At 35.3% G+C, this 21,362-nt stretch overlaps 1 protein-coding gene across 10 annotated transcripts in view; it reads right to left on the bottom strand.

Annotated features, from left to right (window-relative positions):
• Positions 1-962: 962 nt before the first annotated feature.
• Positions 963-21,362, bottom strand: part of IQCB1 (IQ motif containing B1) — a 65,558-nt gene continuing 45,158 nt past the window's right edge. For 9 of the 10 annotated variants that reach the window (XM_047874436.1, XM_047874434.1, XM_047874430.1 and 6 more), the window contains 4 exons: positions 20,115-20,263; positions 12,929-13,060; positions 2,602-2,758; positions 963-1,527 (listed from right to left, as the gene is read on the bottom strand). In XM_047874436.1, the coding sequence (XP_047730392.1) occupies positions 1,298-1,527; positions 2,602-2,758; positions 12,929-13,060; positions 20,115-20,263 (668 nt within the window). In that variant the 3' untranslated portion in view covers positions 963-1,297. The remainder of the gene's footprint in view (positions 1,528-2,601; positions 2,759-12,928; positions 13,061-20,114; positions 20,264-21,362) is intronic. The other variant, XM_047874439.1, reaches the window with a different exon arrangement.

The following is a 21,362-nucleotide window of genomic DNA, read 5'->3' as shown; positions in this document are numbered from 1 at the left end:
GGAAGCAACATTTTCACCCAGCTTTCTACATTCTAAGTGAAATCAGAACTTTCAACTGATTATTACAGATGAATTATGTACATTTCTTTCCCAATTATGAATAAAAATTACATTAGGATAGTGACTAGAATTTTACTAAACTTAATGTTGGAGGAATTGACATTATACTATTTGGTCTTCCTATCCAGAAATAATGGTATTTTCACTCATTTATACAAAAAGTATCATACAGGTTCCTCATGATACTGCATCCATGATTTGTTAAATGTTTTTAATTTAAATTCTATATTGTTACAAACACAAACAGAAGTAGCTTCTGGTACTAAAACACAATCAAAGATAAATAGGAAAATTAGAAAGTATTAGGTTGCAACCAAATAACTCTATAGGTACCTAGGATCATAACACAAAGTAAGTATTATATTTAGCTGAGATTTATAGGAGATAAGACAAAGGGAAACAGTAAGTTATAGAATTCTCACTTTAACAGGACAAATGCATTTATCTGAAGGAATTTTTTTTGTGCTGAATCCTAGGATTAAAAAATTTTTTTTAATGTTTACGTCTTTTTGAGACTGACAGAGCGTGAGTGGCAGAGGGGCAGAGAGAGAGGGAGACACAGAATCTGAGGCAGGCTCCAGGCTCTGAGTTGTCAGCACAGAGCCTGACATGGGGCTCAAACTCACAAGCCATGAGATCATGACCTGAGCCGAAGTCAGATGCTCAACCGACTGAGCTACCCAGGCACCCTTCTTAGGATTTTTTTTTTAAATGTAGTTCTTTTAGAAATAACAAGATAGAAAATGAGTTCAAGCACTGTTTGGTAGAAAATAGTGCGGTGCCCTTCAAATGACCATTTCTTTTCCTGATCTTAATAAATTAGGCCAAGAACACTTTTTATATTTGTAGAAACACATGCATTCTAAACAATAAATGTGAAAAGTTGAAGTAATCCTGACAAGTTTTTGAGAATTGTTGAAAATATTTATTTAGAAAACATCTTTAGTAGGAAAACAGCAAAAACAAAAGAACTACCACATTTCATCTAAGCAATAGAATGCCATGCTGAGGTTAGTTCCACAATAAAAGCCATCCTAATTTGTGTGTGGCGTGGGTAATGTGGGAAAAAAAAAGAGAACTGAGATAGAGGTAGAAGGTAACTCCTTGCTTACTGCCTGAAAATCTTATCTGGAGAGGAATTTCGGGAAATGAGTTAGGATAGCTCTAGTCTACTAGTATGCCAGAGGCAGAACCAATACAATCTCCTAAAATAAGTGTCATTTCTTTGGGTAGCTCCCTAAGGGGGTTTGGTTCCACCAATGAATAAAGTTCCTAATTCTACACTGAGCTCATCCTTTGGGACATCAATCTCATCTCCTTCTTCTTCCCCAAGATTCTTCCACCAGGGTGCCTGTAAATGCTTCAGAGCGGTAAGATGGGCCTGCTTGGCCTTGGCTGCCACAGGCCTGGATCTACTTAGGAAGAGCTCAGGTTCCTTCCCTTCTGCTTCCTTCAGACTTGGTGCCTCTGTAGTAAACAGAAAATAAACAAGTGAGTAGAAGAGTTATGTATCAAACAAGTAGGAATTTGGAAAGTATAGAGTTGGAACTCTGCTATAGTAGGCAAGGGATAGGGTTCCAATTCTGAATCTATTATCATTGCTAGCTATAGATGGCATACGACTATTCATAAGTTGAAGCTGTGGCTGGCATTAACTACCCACCCCCCATACTGTGTAAAAGAAAAGAATTTAAAAAGATGTAGGTTTTTTTAGATGGTTTAAAGAACATGAATTTTTAAAATATAGCAGAACCCCATCCTATATATGAGAGGCTCAGTTCCAGCCACCCATCTATTGAAAAATAAAAAATTCACAAGTAATGGCACTAAACAGAAGACCCTGGTCCTTTCTGCTCCGTACACACTAAAAGTGTTTCATAGGTGGACTGAAATGTAGGATGAGATCTCTCCCTAAATGTATCTATGGTTGTAAGAAGCAGATGAATTAACTTTTGTGAAAACACTTCATTAAAAATTGTAAAATGGGGGCTCCTGGGTGTCTCAGTCGGTTAAGTGTCCGACTTTGGTTCAGGTCAGGATCTAGCAGTTCATGAGTTCGAGCCCCGCGTCAGGCTCTGTGATGACAGCTCAGATCCTGGAGCCTGCTTTGGATTCTGTGTCTCCCTCTCTCTCTGCCCCTCCCCTGCTCACACTCTGTCTCTCTCTCAAAAATAAATGTTAAAAAAAATTATAAAATGGCACTGTAACTACTGTCATCTACTTCTAAAATATTATCAAAAGCTTTTGAGACTACATAATGAAATTTGGCTAGTAGGGCTTAGCATCTTTATAATTAATAACTTTTGTCTAAGTTGATATCTATGAATGATAGCAAGGCTTAGAGAAATAGCCAAAAAGGAGGTTATGAGATCTGCATTATTTGAAAAGATCATGTGCTGGCATGTTCTGGATCTAGAAATTTCTGAGGACAAGAAATAGGCTAATAAACATTAAATGGTATTTTCCTTCTGAAGATTTTCAATGTCACAAAATCTTGCATAGGTTGTTCATTTTAGGATACCAAAATAAACAAGCACATACTCATTAATTGTTCAATGTTGGTGTTGATCTGAGCCATCAGAGCCTCCCTGTGCTGCTGGGCTCTCTCTTCTAGGACCCTGCCCATAAGGTAGTGTTGCAGTTGTTCTTGAGCTTGGGAATGGAGCTCTCTGCTAGTCACATCTGACATCTGAGAGCTCTGGGAAAAAAGAAGAGAAAAAATTATCACAGGAGACATATGTTTCACCCAACCACTTAGCAGAGGTTCCAGAATGCTTAGCTATCTCAGCCTATCAAATGAATCTCATGATTGATTTCGACCTTGTACTCTTGTTCAAGCATTAAGTAGGTTTTTAAAAGCAGCTTTGTGAAAATTCAGAGGATAGTTTCTTTCTGGTATATTCCCATACCTCACTTCCTCACATACTGTAGAATTTTGGGAGAAGAGGAAAGATTAAGAGCCCTTAGTGAAAACTACAAATGGTTCGGTAAAGATACGGGCCTGGAAGAGGAATAACAAGCCCAACCCCTGTTCCAGATCCCACCTGACAGGCTTTTTATCTCACTCCCACTCCCAAACTTATCTAAACCATAATGTTATAACTGCTTCTGGTTTCACAAAACAAGGGAAAAAAAATCAGCTAAAGGACCATATTCCTTTGGCTACACAGCTACTTTAAAGAGAACTTAATTAGTTTGGACAAGAATAAGAAAATCTTAGCTTCTGACACCACAGCTTGCTCAAATATTCCAGTTCCTGGATCTGGGATACAGTCCCACTCCAGCTAACACTTTACTTTTCAGCCACAGAATCTTAAACAGGAGCACTAGAGTATGGCTAAAGTAATACTTGTTTTTTAAATGAGAGCATGCATCAACATCATACAAAATGCATTAAAAGAGAGAGAGAGAGAGAGATCAAAGACCTAAATATAAGAGAGAAAATTATAAAACTCTCAGAATAAAAGGGGAAAAATCATGACATTAGGTTTGGCCATTTCTTGAATATGACACTGAAGACACAGACACAACAAAAGACAGACAAGTTGAACCTCCATCAAAATTAAAAATTTCTGCCCTATGACCCAGCAGTAGCACTGCTAGGAATTTATCCAAGGGATACACTGATGCATAGGGCCACTTGTACCCCAATGTTCATAGCAGCACTCTCAACAATAGCCAAATTATGGAAAGAGCCTAAATGTCCATCAACTGATGAATGGATAAAGAAATTGTGGTTTATATACACAATGGAATATTACGTGGCAATGAGAAAAAAATGAAATATGGCCTTTCGTAGCAACGTGGATGGAACTGGAGAGTGTGATGCTAAGTGAAATAAGCCATACAGAGAAAGACAGATACCATATGGTTTCACTCTTATGTGGATCCTGAGAAACTTAACAGGAACCCATGGGGGAGGGGAAGGAAAAAAAAAAAAAGAGGTTAGAATGGGAGAGAGTCAAAGCATAAGAGACTGTTAAAAACTGAGAACTGAGGGTTGATGGGGGGTGGGAGGGAGGAGAGGGTGGGTGATGGGTATTGAGGAGGGCACCTTTTGGGATGAGCACTGGGTGTTGTATGGAAACCAATTTGTCAATAAATTTCATAAAAAAAAAAATTAAAAATTTCTGTGCATCAAAGGATGCTATGAACAGAGCTGAGAGACAGAATACGAAATTTATGTTTAATGGGTATAATTTCAGTTTTGCAAAATGAAAAACATTTTGAAGGTGAATGGTGGTGATAGTTGCACAACAATGTAAATGTATTTAATTCCACTGAGCTGTACACTTAAAAATGATTAAAATCGTAATTTTAGGTTTGGTATTTTTATGTTTTATATGTTTTACAATTAAAAGAAATAAAAAATAGAACCATGAAGACACACCAAACCTACTGATTCAGAATTACTTGCTGTGTATGTGTTGCTTGGGTATGTTATTTTTATAAAGGGATTACTCTCCCTTTTAAAAGAAAAGGTTTGCTTTTCTTTTCTTTTGCATTTAGATTAATTTTTTTTTAAACATACAGCTTTATTGAGGTAAAAGTGACATACAATTAACTACAATTATCAAAAGTGTACAATTTGGTAAGGTTTTTAAAAAATTTTTTAAGTTTATTTATTTATTTTGAGAGACAGAGACAGCACAAGTGGGAGAGGGGAAGAGAGAAGGAGAGACAGAATCCCAAGCAGGCTCTGTGCTACGAGCGCAGAGCCAATGCGGGGCTCAAACCCACAACACCATGAGACTATGACCTGAGCTGAAACCAAGAGTTGGATGCTCAACAGGCTGAGCCACCCAAGTGCCCAAATTTGGTAAGCTTTGATCTATGTATACATCTGTGAAAACCATTACCACAGTCAGGATAATGAACATCCATCACCACCAGAAGTGTCATTGCCTTTTTGTAATCCTTCATTCCCTACTCTCCCATCCCCAAGTAACCACTGACTTAATTTTGTTACTCTAGAGATTACATTTTTAAAGTTTATATAAATGGGGTAATTCAATGTATATTGTCTGGCTTCTTTCACATAGCATAATTATTTTGAGATTCATCTATGTTGCTGTGTGTATCTATAATTCATTCCTTTATACTGTGGACTGGTATTCCATTGTATGGATATAGAGCAACTTGTTTATCTATCTGTTGATGGATGCTTGGGTTATTTCTAGTTTTGGGCTATGAGCATTCATTTACAAATGCTTGTATGGATATATATTTCCTTTCCACTTGGATAAATACTTAAGAGTGGGATCACTGAATCATATGATGGATATACGTTTAACTTTTTAAGAAACTGCCAAACTGTTTCCAAAGGGGTTGCACTATTTTGCATTCCCATCAGCAGTGTATGAGAGAGCTACAGTTCCTCCACATGCTTGCCAACCTTTGACATAGTCAACTTTTAAAGTTCTAGACATTTTAACAGTTGTGTAAAGATCTTATTATGGTTTAAATTTGTATTTCCTTTATTGACTTATGTCAATATTTCATGTATTTGCCACAATTTCTTTGGGTGAAGTGTCTGTTAAAATCTTTTGCCTATTTAAAAAAATTGCTTTGCTTTGCTTTGTTTTCTTATTGTTGAGTTTACACTCTGGATACAAGTCCTTTACCAGATACATACTTGGCAAAGATATTTTCCCAATATTTGCTTTTTTAAAAAAAATTCTATTATGGTGTCTTTGGAAGAACAGAAGTTCAAAATTTTGATGAAAACCAATTTATCAATTTTTCTTTTGTAGATTATGCTACTGTTGTTGTATTTAAGAAATTACTGCCCAACCAAAAGTATGGCTTTTCTCTAATGTTTTCTTCTAGAAGTTTTATATAATTTTAGATTTTGCATTTAAGTCTATGATCCATTTTAAGTTTTATATATGATACAGTATATGGATCCAAGTTCATGTTTTTTACATATGGATATCCAATTGTTCCAGTTTCTCCACACATTAACTGTGCACCTCTGTCAGTAATCAGGCGGCCATATATGTGGGTTTATTTTTGGATTTGATTTTGGTTCCACTGATTTATTTTTTTTAAATCTTTATATCAGTACCACAGTTTTGGCTACTACAGCTCTATAGTTCATGAAATCAGGTAGTGTTAAACCTCCAACTTTTTTCTTTTTTGTAGTTATTTTAGCCTTTCTAGGTCCTTTGCATTTCCACATGAATTTTAGAATCAGCTTGTCAATTTCTACAAAAAAAGCCTGCTGGGATTTTGATTGTACTGAATGACATTCTGTCTTGTTCCTGATTTCAGGAAAGAAGCATCCAGTCTTTCATCATTGTCAGCTGTAGATATTCTTCATCAGATAGAGGAAGTTTCTATTTTGCTGAAATTTTTTTTGCATGTATTTATATGATGACAATTGTTTTTCCTGGTCTGTTAATATGGTGAATTACTTTAATTGATTTTCAAAGGTTAAATTAACCCCGAATCCCTGAGATAATCCCAGGATGTATTAACCTTTCAATAGATTGTTGAATTCAACTTCTTATAATTTTGTTTAGAATTTTTTCATGTATGCATGAAAAATATTGTTCTGAAGTTCTTTGCTTGTAATGTCTCTGGTTATGGTGTCAGAGTAATGCTGGTCTTATAAAATGAGCTGAGAAGTATTGCCTCCCCTTCAGTTTGGTAGAAGACTTTATATAGAATTTGCACTATTTCCTCCTTAAATTCACCAGTAAAACCAATCTTTCCCTCAAGTTTTTCCTGAGGAAAGTTTTTAACTACAATTTGTTACCTATATATATAGATACAGGGGCTATTCATTTTATCTCTTTCTTCTTGAGTAAGCTTCGTAATTCTTATCTTTAAAGGAATTTATTTCATGAGATTAATCAAATTTATTGACATATGAAGTTGTTCATAATATTCCATTATCCTTTAATATCTGTAGTATCTACAATGAGGTCACCTTTCTTATCCCTGACAGTGGTAATCTGTATCTCCTCTTTTTCCTGGTTAGTCTGCCTACAAGTTTATCAATTTTATTGATCCTCTCAAATAACTGGCTTTTTGTTTTATTAATTTTTTTCTATTGTCTTTGTTTTCTATTTTATTGATTTCTCTCAAATGTTTATTATTTCCTTTCTTCTATTTACTTTGGGTTTAACTTGTCCTTTTATTAGTTACTTAATATGTAAGCTGAGGTCTTTGATTTGAACCTTCTTTTAATATAGATGGTCAGCAATATAAATTTCCCTCCAAATACTGGTTTAGAATCCACAAGTTCAATTTTTATTTATTTATTTATTTATTTATTTAGTTAGTTAGTTATTTAGTTAGTTAGTTAGTTAGTTAGTTTCAATTTAAATTCAAGCTAGTTAACATACAGAGTAGTCCTAGTCAGAAGTAGAACCCAGTGATTCATCTCTTACATATAACACCCAGTGCTCATCCCAAAAAGTGCCCTCCTTAATGCTCATCACCCATTTAACTCATCCCTCCACCCACCTGCCCTCCAGCAGCCCTGTTTGTTCTCTGTATTTAAGAGTCTCTTATGGTTTGCTTCCCTGTTTTTTATCTTATTTTTCCTTCCCTTCTCCTATGATCATCTGTTGAGTTTCTCAAATTCCATGTATAAGTGAAATCATATTATCTCTGTCTTTCTCTGACTTATTTCACATAGCATAATGCCCTCTAGTTTTATCCACATTGTTGCAAATGGCAAGATTTCATTCTTTTTCATCGAGTAGTATTCCATTGTGTGTATATCTATCTATCTATCTATCTATCTATCTATCTATCTATATACACACACACATTTTCTTTATCCATTCATCAGCAAGTTCTGAAATATGCTTCCATTCAGTTTGAAATATTTTTTAATTTGCCTTTTTACTTCTTCTTTGATCCTTTGGTTATTCAGACATGTGTTGTTTAGTTTCCAAATATTTGGGGATGATATATCTAGAGATCTTTCTGTTCTTAAATTTCAAACAATTTCATTGTGGTCAGAGAACATACTTTGTATGACTTCAGTCTTTTTCAATTTACTGACTTGTTTTATGCCACTGAACATGGTCTATCTTGGTAAATATTCTGTGTGTACAGGAGAAAAATGTGTATTCTGCTGTCATTCCATGGAGGGTTCTAAAAATGTCAACCAGATCAAGTTGTCTGATAGTGTCATTCAAGTCTACTATATTCTTGCTGCTTTTCTGCCTATTTATCCTGTAAGTTGTTTAGAAATGGGTATTGAAATCTCTATATTGTGGCTTTCTCTACTTTTCATCATAGTTCTATCAGTTTTTGATTCATGCATTTTATTGTGGCTAAATATATATATAATTTATCATGTTAACCACTTTTTAAGTGTATAGTTTAGTGACATTAAATACATTCACATTGTTGTGCAACCATCACCAGGGTCCGTCTCTAGAACTTCTTCATCTTTCCAAACTGAAATTCAGTACCATTTAAACACTACCTCCCCATTCTCCCACCCCCCACTCCTGGACACCACCATTCATTCATTCTATTTCCCATCTCTATTCTAGGTACTTCATTTAAGTAGAATCATACAACATTCGTTCTTTTCTGTTTGGCTTATTTCACTTAGCATAATGCCTCGAAGTTCATCTATGTTGTCTCCATATAGTTTCAAGTTCTGTTATTAGGTGCATAAACATTTAGATTCTTATGTCCTTTTGATTAATTGACCCTTTTATTATTATGAAATTGCCTTCTTTACTTCTGGTAATAATCTAGTAATAGTGCTCTGACATCTACTTTGATATTTATATAGTCATTCTAGATTTCTTTCACTAGTGTTTGCACATTTTGTTCTTTTTATTTTTTCATACTTAAAGTGTGTTTCTTGTAGTTAACATATAATCAAGTCATACTTGTTCATTTAATCTGACAATCTCTGCTTATTAATTGGGGGTATTCATACCATTTAAATTTATTATAATTATTGATACCGTTATGTTTGAGTCTATCATTTTATTATTTTTCATTTTCCCATTACTTTCTTTTATTTTTCCTCTTTTTCTGCTTTCTTTTTGATTAATTGACTAATTGTTTCATCTCCTTTATAGGCTTATTAGCTATAACTCTTTTGTTCTTTAACTTTATTGGTAGCTTTAGGATTCAGAGTATACATCTTTTATTATCAATCCACTCACTTCACATATAGTATAAAAACTTTTCAATAGTATACATCTATTTCTCTCCTGGTTTTTATACTATTGTTGCAAAGCATTATATTTTTACATATGTTACAAACACCATTAAACATTGCTATTACTTTTGTTTCAAATAATCAACTGCCTATTTTTGAAAATGAAGTTCAACTGAAACACAAGTATTTGTTTATATATTATCTAAGACTGCTTTAATCTACAGCTGCAGAGATGCATAATGATGATAAAGGCTATATGGTCTACAAAACTGGAAATATTTAATCTGTAGTATGTATTACAGAACATTTGATGACATTTTGGTTTTAAAAAAAATCAATTATGGGGTGCCTGGGTGGCTCAGTCGGTTGAGCATCCCAATTCTCACAGTTTGTGGGTTCGAACCCCGCATCAGGTTCTGTACTGACAGCTCAGAGCCTGCAGCCTGTTTCAGATTCTGTGTCTCCCTCTCTCTCTGCCCCTCCCTCACTCATGCTCTGTCTCTCAAAAATAAATAAACATTAAAAAAATTTTTTAAATCAATTATATTTTATAAAGATTTAAATGATGAGTTAAAAGTCATATATTTACCCATGTAGTTACCATTTCCAGTGCTTCTTAATTTCTTTATGTAGAGTTGGACTTCTTGTGGTACCATTTTTAAGAGAAATCGTAAATCCTTTACAACTCGAAGGCTGTAACATTTCTGGTAGTGTGAGTATGCTGGTGACAAAGTGCTTTATCACTTGTATGTCTGAAAAAGTTATTTTGTCTTTGTTTTTAAAATAATTTTTCATAGTAAAGAATTCTACATTGACAGCTTTTTTTTTTCAATTACTTTAAAGTTATCTTCTTACTTGCATTGTTCCTGCTGAGAAATATGTCATCTGTTTTTATATGTTTTTGTTTTCTGTTTTTAAGATTTTTACTTTATTACTGATTCAAGGAATCCCATTATAATATGCCTTGGCATAGGTTTTGTTTTTTTTTTTTTTTCCCCATGTGCCTGTGCCTTCATTGGACTTGGGGGTAAATTTATAATTTGGAAAGTTTTTGGCCATTATGTTTTCTATCTTTCTTTCCTATCTTCTTCAGAAACTCCCAATTATTCATTTAATAGGCCACATGAAGACTCACAGCTCACTAATGTTCTTTTCAATTAAATTTTTTTTTCTTTTTTGACTCATTTTGCATAGTATATACTACTATGCCTTCAACTATATTAATCTTATTCATCCATGTCTCATCTGCTATTAATGATCTAGTGCATTTTTCATATCACACATTGAAATTTTTACCTCTAGAAGTTTGATTTGGGTGTATTTTATATCTTCCACATCTCCACTTAAAATCTGAACATATGGAATATAGTTATAATAATAACTCTTAATGTCCTTCTCTGCTAATTCTAACATCTGTGTAATCTCTAGAGTGGTTTAAGTGTCCTCCTCATTATAGGTCATGTTTTCCTGCCTCTATATATGCTTATTAATCTTTGAATGCAAGACATTGTAACTTTTACCTTGTTGAGTGCTAGTTATTTTGGTATTTCTAAAAATCTTGAGGCTTTTTCTGAGATGTGGTTAAATTACATAAAATTTTTTTGGTATTTTTGGCTCTTGCTTTTATGATTTGTTTGGCAGAATGCATCAGTATATACTATTTACTTTCTACTACTAAGACAAGACCTTCCTGAGTATTCTTACCGATGCCCTGTGGATTAAGTTTTTCTAGTCTGTTTGATGGGAACATGCACTATGGACCTGTGTTGAGTACCAGGCACTGTTCTCTTTTATCTTTTAAGATGACTGTTTCCTTGGCCTTGGGTAGTTTCCTTATATACATGTACTAATCAGAATTCTGAAATATACTCAAGGGAACATTCTCCAGATATCTGGGGTTCTCTTTGTATCTCCTTTTACTCCGGTACTCTGTCCTATGAAATCTAGCTACCTTGTTCTCCTCAGACTCTCAGTTTCATCTCCTCAGCATGGGATTCCAAAGAGCTCCTCCTTTGTTCCTCCTCCTTATGCTGTGACCTAGAAACTCTCTCAGGGTAATAAGCTAGGGTCATCATATGGCTCACTCTGGTCCCTCTCAGGAATTACTAATTTTTATTGTTTGATGTCCATGGTCTTGGAAACTATTGTTTCATGTATTTCATCATGTATTTCATCTCTACCGGCCCCCCCCCCCCCAGTTGTTTCAGGCAGGAAGTAAATCCAGTCCCTTTTACCCCATCTTCCCTCTCAGGAATTACTAACCTTCACTGTCTGATGCCCACTGACTTGAAAACCATTGTTTCACGTATTTTATCTCCGCCCTCCCTCCCCCAGTTGTTTCAGGCAGTAAGTAAACTCTGTCCCTGTTCCTAAATCTTGGATAGAAGCAGAAGTCAGAACTTTTTTCTATTGTCTACCTCTATGTGGTAACCACAGAGGGCCAGAAATACAAGGGCAGGCTTGTCATCTTTTTTTTCACATTAGTTTGTGAATTCTTAAATTCAGATTAGTACGCAGGAAAAGTAGGAGTCCTTACTTATGCCTCCTCAACTGAGCCTTGCTATCGAATTCTGCTTTTACCAATGTTCTGTTCCAGTGGTAATCTATCAGATACATGCTCAGCTATAACATGTTAGTCTTCTAATTCCTATTTATAATGGTCTTTCTGTTTTTTTAGATTTTGTTTCTTTTTGTTTTCTTTTGCATAAGGCTCTTTAGTTTTGGGAGCTCTGGAAGAATGAAAGGGTGAATGATAGGACTACCTAACATTATTCTTAACCTCTAACATTAGTCACCCAGAACCTTCAGATTTTAGAAAGAGGGAGAACGTGTGTGTATGTGGGGAGGAGGGGGTAGAGAGGAGGGAGAAACAGAACCCAGAGACAAACGATGGAAGCACAAGAAAACGGATGTGAAAAGTATGTAAGTGGTACCTTCATGAGTGGTTATTAGTTTGAGTGAGGGCAATAAGCATTCTGATTAGCTGAAATGTATAATCTCCCAACTTTCCTCATAAAATTAGTGAAGTGTGGAAGTATGGGAGAAACATCAAGAAAAGAGAAAGTGAGTGTGATTGGCAGAAGTATAGGTCATTAAAATTAATGACAGGGTGGTGAATCACTCTAAAAGCAGAAAGGAAAATGATCTTCAAAAACATATAGGAGTATAAGGTCAAGAACTCAGAAGGGAGAAGCAAATAACACCTGATATGTAGTACTGTGGTTACAGAAAGTAAAAGATATGGACATTTCTATTGGGAGAAAGGTGTTAGCAGTATTACAGTAATAAAATCATAAGAGGCAAACAGCCAACTGTTTTATAATATTGGCTCCTGGAGTTTCATTAATAGCAGATGTCAGTTTCCACATGTATGTGTTATGTGTTTGGGTATATATGTTAACAACGAATATTTACTGACTGGAAGCTATATACACTCTTTGTGGAAGCTTCAACATAGTTTTATGCACTATTGCAAAAAAAAAAAAGCAATGACCATGTTTTGCTGATACACTATGCAAGATGACTGAATTGAAGCAGTCTCCTTCGTTATTGACTATACGATGGCACATGTAATTATAAGACTCCTTAATTCTATGGTAAAGCCACTGTATTACCTTTTACCAATAAAAAATGCACAAACACATATAATACACTACTTTGTTGGTGAATATCATGCACTGGCAAAAAGTAACACTGATTATCAACGCACAGAAGCCTGCATACCGGATGTCTTTGGAGATAGTCATCCACTTGTTGCTTCAGTTTAACTCTGCGTGCATCAGTGAGGTCTTGAAGTCCTTGCCAAGGAGCAAACAGTTTCTTTTTCTTACGACACATTGCTAGGAATTTAAGAGTCTGGGGCAAAAAAAGAGTTGTAATTTTTCATTCCTAACTAATAGAACTATTTTCTTTTACAACATACAGCAGCAAACATATTACAAGTTATTAACTCTGAGTGTGTATGAGGAGAGGGATGGGATTGTGATGGGAGTGAGGGAGGACAATGATTTTTTAATGATATTTTCTTGGAGTGTTTTAATCTTTTACAAGGATATATTCATGTATTATTTGTATACAAAGCAACAAAGAGGAAAAAATAGGAAATGAGTTCTCATCTCAATTCTAGTCCCTTATAAACTGTATGATTTGAGACATAGTATAGTAAGCAATCAGGAGGAAAAAACTGGAAGTAAGCTCTTGTCTCAATACTTGTCCCTTATAAACTGTGTATGATTTTGGGAAAGTCACTTGATCTCTACAGAAAGGGATCTAGGTCTATAGAAAAGACACCCCAATTCTACTTAGACTACAAGAATGTGAGGACCAAAGGGATAGTATGTACGAAAAAGCTTGGTAAATGAGGAAATACTATAAAATTATAAAGTATGGGGCTACTGACAAAAGTACTTTCTTAATTTTCTTTCTCATGTCCTTCAGAAAGAATTCCTGGTAAAACAAGAAGTCTTAAAACAGGCAAGATTTGGAAACAAATTTGAAATTATTCTGGCCAATTTTTTTCACTCTTCTCCCCTCCTTGTATTTTTTATTTCATCAAAGTTACATATTCACATTGCCTTAAGGAAAAGGTTGGCAAATTATGGCCCACAGACCAAAGCCAGCCTGCTGTGTCTTTTTGTATGGCTTAAAAGTTAAAAATGGTTTGTACTTTTATATGTTTAAAAAGAATATATTGACTTGTGAAAATTATATGAAATTCAAAATTCATTGTCTACAAATAACATATTATTGATGTTTCATGCTTGCTTATGTATTGTTTTCAGCTTCCTCTGTACTATAACTATAGAGCTGAACAGTTGCAAGACTGGCTCACAAAGTATAAAATATTTTACTATTCAGTGCTTTCCAGAAAAAAAAAAATCATTGATATAATTCTACTGTTTAATGTGGCAGTTTTATAAGAATTATTATTAAAAAAAACAACTACAGCTCTCTGCCCCCGCCCTCAAAGACAACTTTAACTCTTCCAGCTTCTTCTTTTGAAGAAGCTTCTTCTTTTGTTTATCTTCATCTACTTTTCTGCAATTTTTCAAGTATGGGTATTATCTATCCACCTTCTTCTTTTTTTTTTTTTTTTTTAATGAAATTTATTGACAAATTGGTTTCCATACAACACCCAGTGCTCATCCCAAAAGGTGCCCTCCTCAATACCCATCACCCACCCTCTCCTCCCTCCCACCCCCCATCAACCCTCAGTTTGTTCTCAGTTTTTAACAGTCTCTTATGCTTTGGCTCTCTCCCATTCTAACCTTTTTTTTTTTTCCTTTCCCTCCCCCATGGGTTCCTGTTCAGTTTCTCAGGATCCACATAAGAGTGAAACCATATGGTATCTGTCTTTCTCTGTATGGCTTATTTCACTTAGCATCACACTCTCCAGTTCCATCCACGTTGCTACAAAAGGCCATATTTCATTTTTTCTCATTGCCACGTAATATTCCATTGTGTATATAAACCACAATTTCTTTATCCATTCATCAGTTGATGGACATTTAGGCTCTTTCCATAATTTGGCTATTGTTGAGAGTGCTGCTATGAACATTGGGGTACAAGTGGCCCTATGCATCAGTGCTCCTGTGTCCCTTGGATAAATTCCTAGCAGTGCTATTGCTGGGTCATAGGGTAGGTCTATTTTTAATTTTCTGAGGAACCTCCACACTGCTTTCCAGAGCGGCTGCACCAATTTGCATGCCCACCAACAGTGCAAGAGGGTTCCCGTTTCTCCACATCCTCTCCAGCATCTATAGTCTCCTGATTTGTTCATTTTGGCCACTCTGATTGGCGTGAGGTGATACCTGAGTGTGGTTTTGATTTGTATTTCCCTGATAAGGAGTGACGCTGAACATCTTTTCATGTGCCTGTTGGCCATCCGGATGTCTTCTTTAGAGAAGTGTCTATTCATGTTTTCTGCCCATTTCTTCACTGGGTTATTTGTTTTTTGGGTGTGGAGTTTGGTGAGCTCTTTATAGATTTTGGAGACTAGCCCTTTGTCCGATATGTCATTTGCGAATATCTTTTCCCATTCCGTTGGTTGCCTTTTAGTTTTGTTGGTTGTTTCCTTGGCTGTGCAGAAGCTTTTTATCTTCATAAGGTCCCAGTAATTCACTTTTGCTTTTAATTCCCTTGCCTTTGGGGATGTGTCGAGTAAGAGATTGCTACGGCTGAGGTCAGAGAGGTCTTTTCCTGCTTTCTCCTCTAAGGTTTTGATGGTTTCCTGTCTCACATTTAGGTCCTTTATCCATTTTGAGTTTATTTTTGTGAATGGTGTGAGAAAGTGGTCTAGTTTCAACCTTCTGCATGTTGCTGTCCAGTTCTCCCAGCACCATTTGTTAAAGAGGCTGTCTTTTTTCCATTGGATGTTCTTTCCTGCTTTGTCAAAGATGAGTTGGCCATACGTTTGTGTGTCTAGTTCTGGGGTTTCTATTCTATTCCATTGGTCTATGTGTCTGTTTTGGTGCCAATACCATGCTGTCTTGATGATGACAGCTTTGTAGTAGAGGCTAAAGTCTGGGATTGTGATGCCTCCTGCTTTGGTCTTCTTCTTCAAAATTCCTTTGGCTATTCGGGGCCTTTTGTGGTTCCATATGAATTTTAGGATGGCTTGTTCTAGTTTCGAGAAGAATGCTGGTGCAATTATATCCACCTTCTTCTATAGCAGATAAGGATTTAGCTTAGCTCTCTTTCATTGCTTGCCCTCCCACATATTTTCCACATCCCCAAACATCCAATATTATTGTAAATTTAGTTAAATCAATGTGCAGTGCTTACATAATTATAACTACAAAAAGGTCATTCAATTTTGAACCATATAGTATATGATTACTTTTCCTTTCTTGCACATTTTTTATTTTCTGTAGAATAAATAAGTGTGTTGTTTTCCAATGATTACTTTTCTATGTACTTACCCCTGATCATGCATCTAAACTCTGTCCTAATGCTTACTTAATACATTAAAACATATCAGGCATTCTATCAAATTTGTTTTCTGGGATATACATTTTCTGGAGCTTTCTGACCTGCTCAAAACTGGATTGACTGTTCTCTATGCCTGATGCATGTCATCCTGAGATCTCCATTCACCATCATCTTAGCGACTCCTTTTCATCTTTCCTTTGCACATTACTATATTCCACATTGTCTTTTTTCTTGTTTTAGAGACTTTGTGATACGTGAAAATTCTTTAGTTTACCCTTATCTTTAACTGATGGTGCAGATGATATAGAATTCTAGTAGGAAATCCTTTTCCCTCCAAAATGTAACAGCCTTACTCCAATATATTTTAGCTTCCAATGTTGCTACTGAGAAGTATGTGTGTCCCCAGTGTAGTTCACAGTAATGTAAAATAAATGTGGGTGTATTTCTGTCCTCGTTTTAGACATTTAGTTAGCCCTTTTAATCTAAAACTAATGACACTGAGTTCTGGGAAATATTGAATTATTTGATTACCTCTCCTCAGGTTTTTTTCTGTTCTTTGTTTCAAATGTTTGAATATTTGACTTCCTGGACTGGTTTTCTTTTCTTTTTGCCCTGCTCTCTGGATTTCCTAATTTTTTCCCCCCTAGTCCTTTTATTATGTCTTTCATTTTTTCTTCTGCCAATTTTTCTTCTATTTGTTCCCCTTTATATAGCATCCTGGTTTTGTTTCATGCATTATCTTCTCTTAGCTCTGAGGAATTACCAGATTTTTAAAAAGTCTTCTTATCCCTGCAATATCTCTATTTCCACCAAGTAGTTTTATTGTTTGTTTTGGCTTCAGCTTTCCTCAGATATTCAGTGACACTTTGAGCTGATATTTAAGAGTGAAAACTAAGAAGTTGTTAGAAATTCTGGGCTGGTGGGTAGGCCTTATCTACTGTGTATTTTAATATAAAACTACTGACCTGGGCTGTTTCTTTGTGGAGTACCCCATCGTGAGCATACTTGTAACTCTTCTCAGATTTCCCAAAGAAAATATTCTCAATCTACTGTTTGCAAGAGATAAGCCTGGCTGATGGCACACAGGGACCTGAGGGCGTGGTGAACAGAGCTGGAAGTATTCTCACTCACTATATAAAATGTCCCTAATATCCCTGTTTTTAGTATGTTACTGGAGCCTTCAACTGTGCTTGCATCCTCCTGTTAAGAGACCCTCTCCCTTGTATTGTTCCCTTTACTTGATTCTTCTTCCTTGCTTCTCCTTCTCTCTCTCTTCTACCTCCTGCTATTAGCTGGGAACATCAGAGTAAAGGTACCAGAACAGCGAAATTTCTGTCCCTAGATCAAAAAAGCCCGCCTTAACCTTTTATTTCTTCATTCTTTGCCACTTGAGGACTCTCTGAAATTGTTATTTATCTTCCAGTTTTTATTTATTTTCTCAACTGCTAAGGGTTTCTCTAAGTGTTTTTGTGGTCAGTCTGTGATGGATTTGTATAATAGTGCAAAGTACTTTTCTGCTATAATTAAGTAGCAAGCACTACTATCATTCTGGCTCTAGAGACCAGACACCATCAACCATCACCTTCCTTCTAACTTTCTTAAGAGATGAGAAAGCAAGAGAAGAAAATCATGGAGCTGTTAAAAGGGAAAATGCAGCTAACTCTTCAAACTTAATTTCAACACTATACCACTACAAAGAACTCCCACTTATTATCTGGGTTAAAAATGTGTAATTTGAAATTAGCAAGTTTACATAGGGTTTTTTCAATTTCTAATTACATGAGAAACAATGCCTCTCCTTTTTCAAAAAAATAAGGAAGGGAGAAAGGCAAAACATAGTTCTGGCCTTTTCCTGCCAAAAACACTAAAAAGCAGCTCCTCCCAAAGGACAAGTTCAAGGAAATGATATTCCTACTACTTTCAGTGAAACTAATTAATTATTCCTTTTTTTTCTTACTAAGATCAATAGTAGTGCTAATAAAAATATAATGGAAGTCACATATGTAATTTTAAACTTTCTAGTAGCCATATAAAAAAAGTAAAAGGAACAGTCAAAATTAATATTTTGCAAATACTGAGCTATATAAACATACTATATATAACTCAATATATGTAAAAGATATTGGCACTTCAACATATATTCAATATAAAAACTATTAATGAAGTATTTTACACTCTCATACTAAGTCTTCAAAATGTGGTATTTTACACTTATGGCACATTCCAATTTTGACTAGCTGCATGTCAAGTACTCAGTACTCACATGTAGTTAGTGGGTACTGTATTGGACATAGTCTATACACAGCTCTTTAGTATGTCTTAAAAAAGGATGCTTTGAAATGTAGTAAAATGTATTGTTTACTGACCACTGATTGCCTTATCCTAATTTTCTCTACTACTTTCATTTCCCTCTCTGTACTTCATAATGATTTGTTTCTCTTTTCCCTCTTTGAAAGGAATTCTCTTCCTACCTTTTCTATTTTTGGCTAGCTTTGCTTTGACTTCACCATTATTTCTAGTAGTGAGCTGCAAAGAACAAAACATGACCTTGACCTATCCCTTTTTGTCTTACAATGGAGACCTGTATTCCTTCTTTTGGGTGGGGGAGACATGAGGCAGATATGACTAATCTTTTTCCTTTTATGCCAAAAAAAAATTGTGAAAGCCAAAATGACTTTGCCTTCATAGCTGTCAGATATCCTCCTCTATAATGACCTCTGTGCTTCTTTCTTTAAGGAACGGTGGACAAACTGGGGTATCTCATTTTAGAGTACAGGATCCTTTTATAAAATATTGGGCTTATCTAAATTGTCAAAGTAGTAATTCAATTTCATAAGGTCCTAGTTGATTCTCTGACAGAAAAGAATTTAAAAAGGAGGAAGCCATGAGATAAAAAGTACTAGAAAGCACCCAAGGGTTCCTCCCCTAAAAGAAGTATCTCCAACATGGATATCCATAGGTTCTTAGATGGCCTTATGTAGCAGAGGGTAAAAAGCAGGTGTGAGTGTTGTTTGGTGATGGTATAGGATTGTTTGTTGCAGACAGAGCCTGACATCACCCAAAAAGTCTGAGGAAGAAGGGGGCAACAGAAATCTACCTACTTCTCTTTCCTTACTTACTTACTTTTTCCTATTTTTTTTAGTACTTACTCTTTCCTATTTTTTAAAGAGTGGTTTTTAATTATCTTTGTAAGAAGTTAATCATGGAGAATTAACAAAGAGACTATTCAAAATTTATCACTGTAAAAAACTGAAATTAACCTAAAATTCAACAATAAAGTATCATAAAGATAACTGCTATAGACCCGAAATCCTATAGACCTGAAAGTTAACAGGTATAAGCAAATAACAGATGTTAGGAAAATTGGTCACTGAATGAAATAAATAGCCTGTTTGCTATACTTTTCCAAGGCAATAAAATATTACTATGCTCCAGATAAATCTCAGGAAAATTATCATTTAAGAACACCATTCTATAATTCAAGAATTACAGCGATCCAATTATATCTAATATATTATCTGTACATTAGAAAAATAAAATATGATGTGCTGAACTGGTACAGGCTTTGCACTTTATAAAATACTTTCCCAAAAATCAGGTCATCTGACTCACATAACAATTAAGCGAAAAAGGTACGGTAAACATCCATTCATATACCAAGCACATGCTGAAGGCTGACAACAATAAATAAGAGTTCCTTACCCTTCAGGAAGTCACAGGCCAAGAAAGAAAAAAAAAAAACAAACGAACAAATAACACTGCAGTATGATAAATGATGTTCAAGGTTCAATGGAAGTACTAAGGACTGGGTGTCTAAATCAGTTTGTCCAGTGGTAAAGAGGTTCTTATTTTATAGAGCTAGAAACTAAGACTCAGAAAAGCTCCGTGACTAGACTTTACAGCAGGTATATCCAAGGTCAGGTTTGAATCCATGTTTTTGCTTCCTAATCCAGTAATCTTTTTACTACATTAGACTCACTGCTCTCTGAAGTGTGACAGCTGCTTTATACTCCGTGAGAGATGGCCTCTGTTGGCGAAAAATTTTCCTTTCCCTGTACCCTCTCCAGTGTTTCTGGATAATCAATGCTGATTTCTCTTCTATTTCCCGATTATGTTTTTCCACCTGACCTAGAAAGATGACACACACTATTACAACATACTCAACTACTATGCTTTTTCAAGTTCTGGAATCAGGACAATGATAATAACAACAATCTTACGGTCTTTTTATTTGTTTCTTTAAATATTGTTCATTAATTTCCCCAATTTTATTATTTTACAGTAGTTCTAACATAGTAGGAAAAAAAAAAAACTCCAAAAGCTTTCTCAGATTATGTCGCTTCTTTTAGAGAAAAGATTCATATAATTTTTTTGTGGCAAAGTAATGAGAAAAGGGTTAATATTAATAATCCAATAGTAAGAATATTTAGAAAAAAGAATCCCAAGTACATAGTAGGAATTCAATCCATACCACAAGAGGGAAAAGGCAAAATGTGTGTATGTATTAACTACTCTGTGTACTTCTAAATTTCTCTTATCTACAGATGACTTTTTTTTTTCTTTCTCAGACTCGTTGTACGTGAGAAAGAGAAAGAACTCTAGGGCGTCTCACAGATGGGAAATTGAGTGGATTGTTGGTGCCATTATCTGAGAAGGGGAATACAGGGAGAGGAAATTGGTGGGGGAAGTGGGGAGATAATGACTAGTTTTAGGATGCCTGTGGATATCTAAGTAAAGCTATCCAATAGAGAACTGGCTACAGAGCTGTGCAGTCCAATATAGTTGACACTAACCACAAATAGCTACTTTAAATAAAGTGAAATTAAAGATTCATGTGCTTGCATGCACTAACCATATTTCAAGTACTCAATGGTCATGTCTAGCCAGTGGGAACCATATTAAACAGTGCAAATAAAGAACATTTCATTTTGTAAAAAGGTTTATTAGGAAGTGCTGGTTTAGAGCTTGGGAGGGTGAAGATGCAAACAAGATTTGAATGTTCACTCAGTTGGTAGTTGAAGCTATAGTTACGGATAAGATACTGCAGAAAGAGCAACATGAGAGTGAGGAGTAAAAATGGAACACTATGAAACATTTATATTTAAGGGAAAAAATGAGAAATAAGAGGGTAGTGGAGAACACTGGGAGTGAGTGGTAGGAGGGGAAGGGGAAGAACAAAAACAATCTTAAAACCATTCCAATTCCCAGACTGTAATATTAATCTCAG

The sequence above is a fragment of the Prionailurus viverrinus genome, chromosome C2, assembly GCF_022837055.1.
Source record: "Prionailurus viverrinus isolate Anna chromosome C2, UM_Priviv_1.0, whole genome shotgun sequence".
NCBI lineage: Eukaryota > Metazoa > Chordata > Mammalia > Carnivora > Felidae > Prionailurus > Prionailurus viverrinus.
The sequence above is the reverse complement of the archived record's forward strand: the minus strand, read 5'-3'. Positions and strand labels throughout refer to the sequence as shown.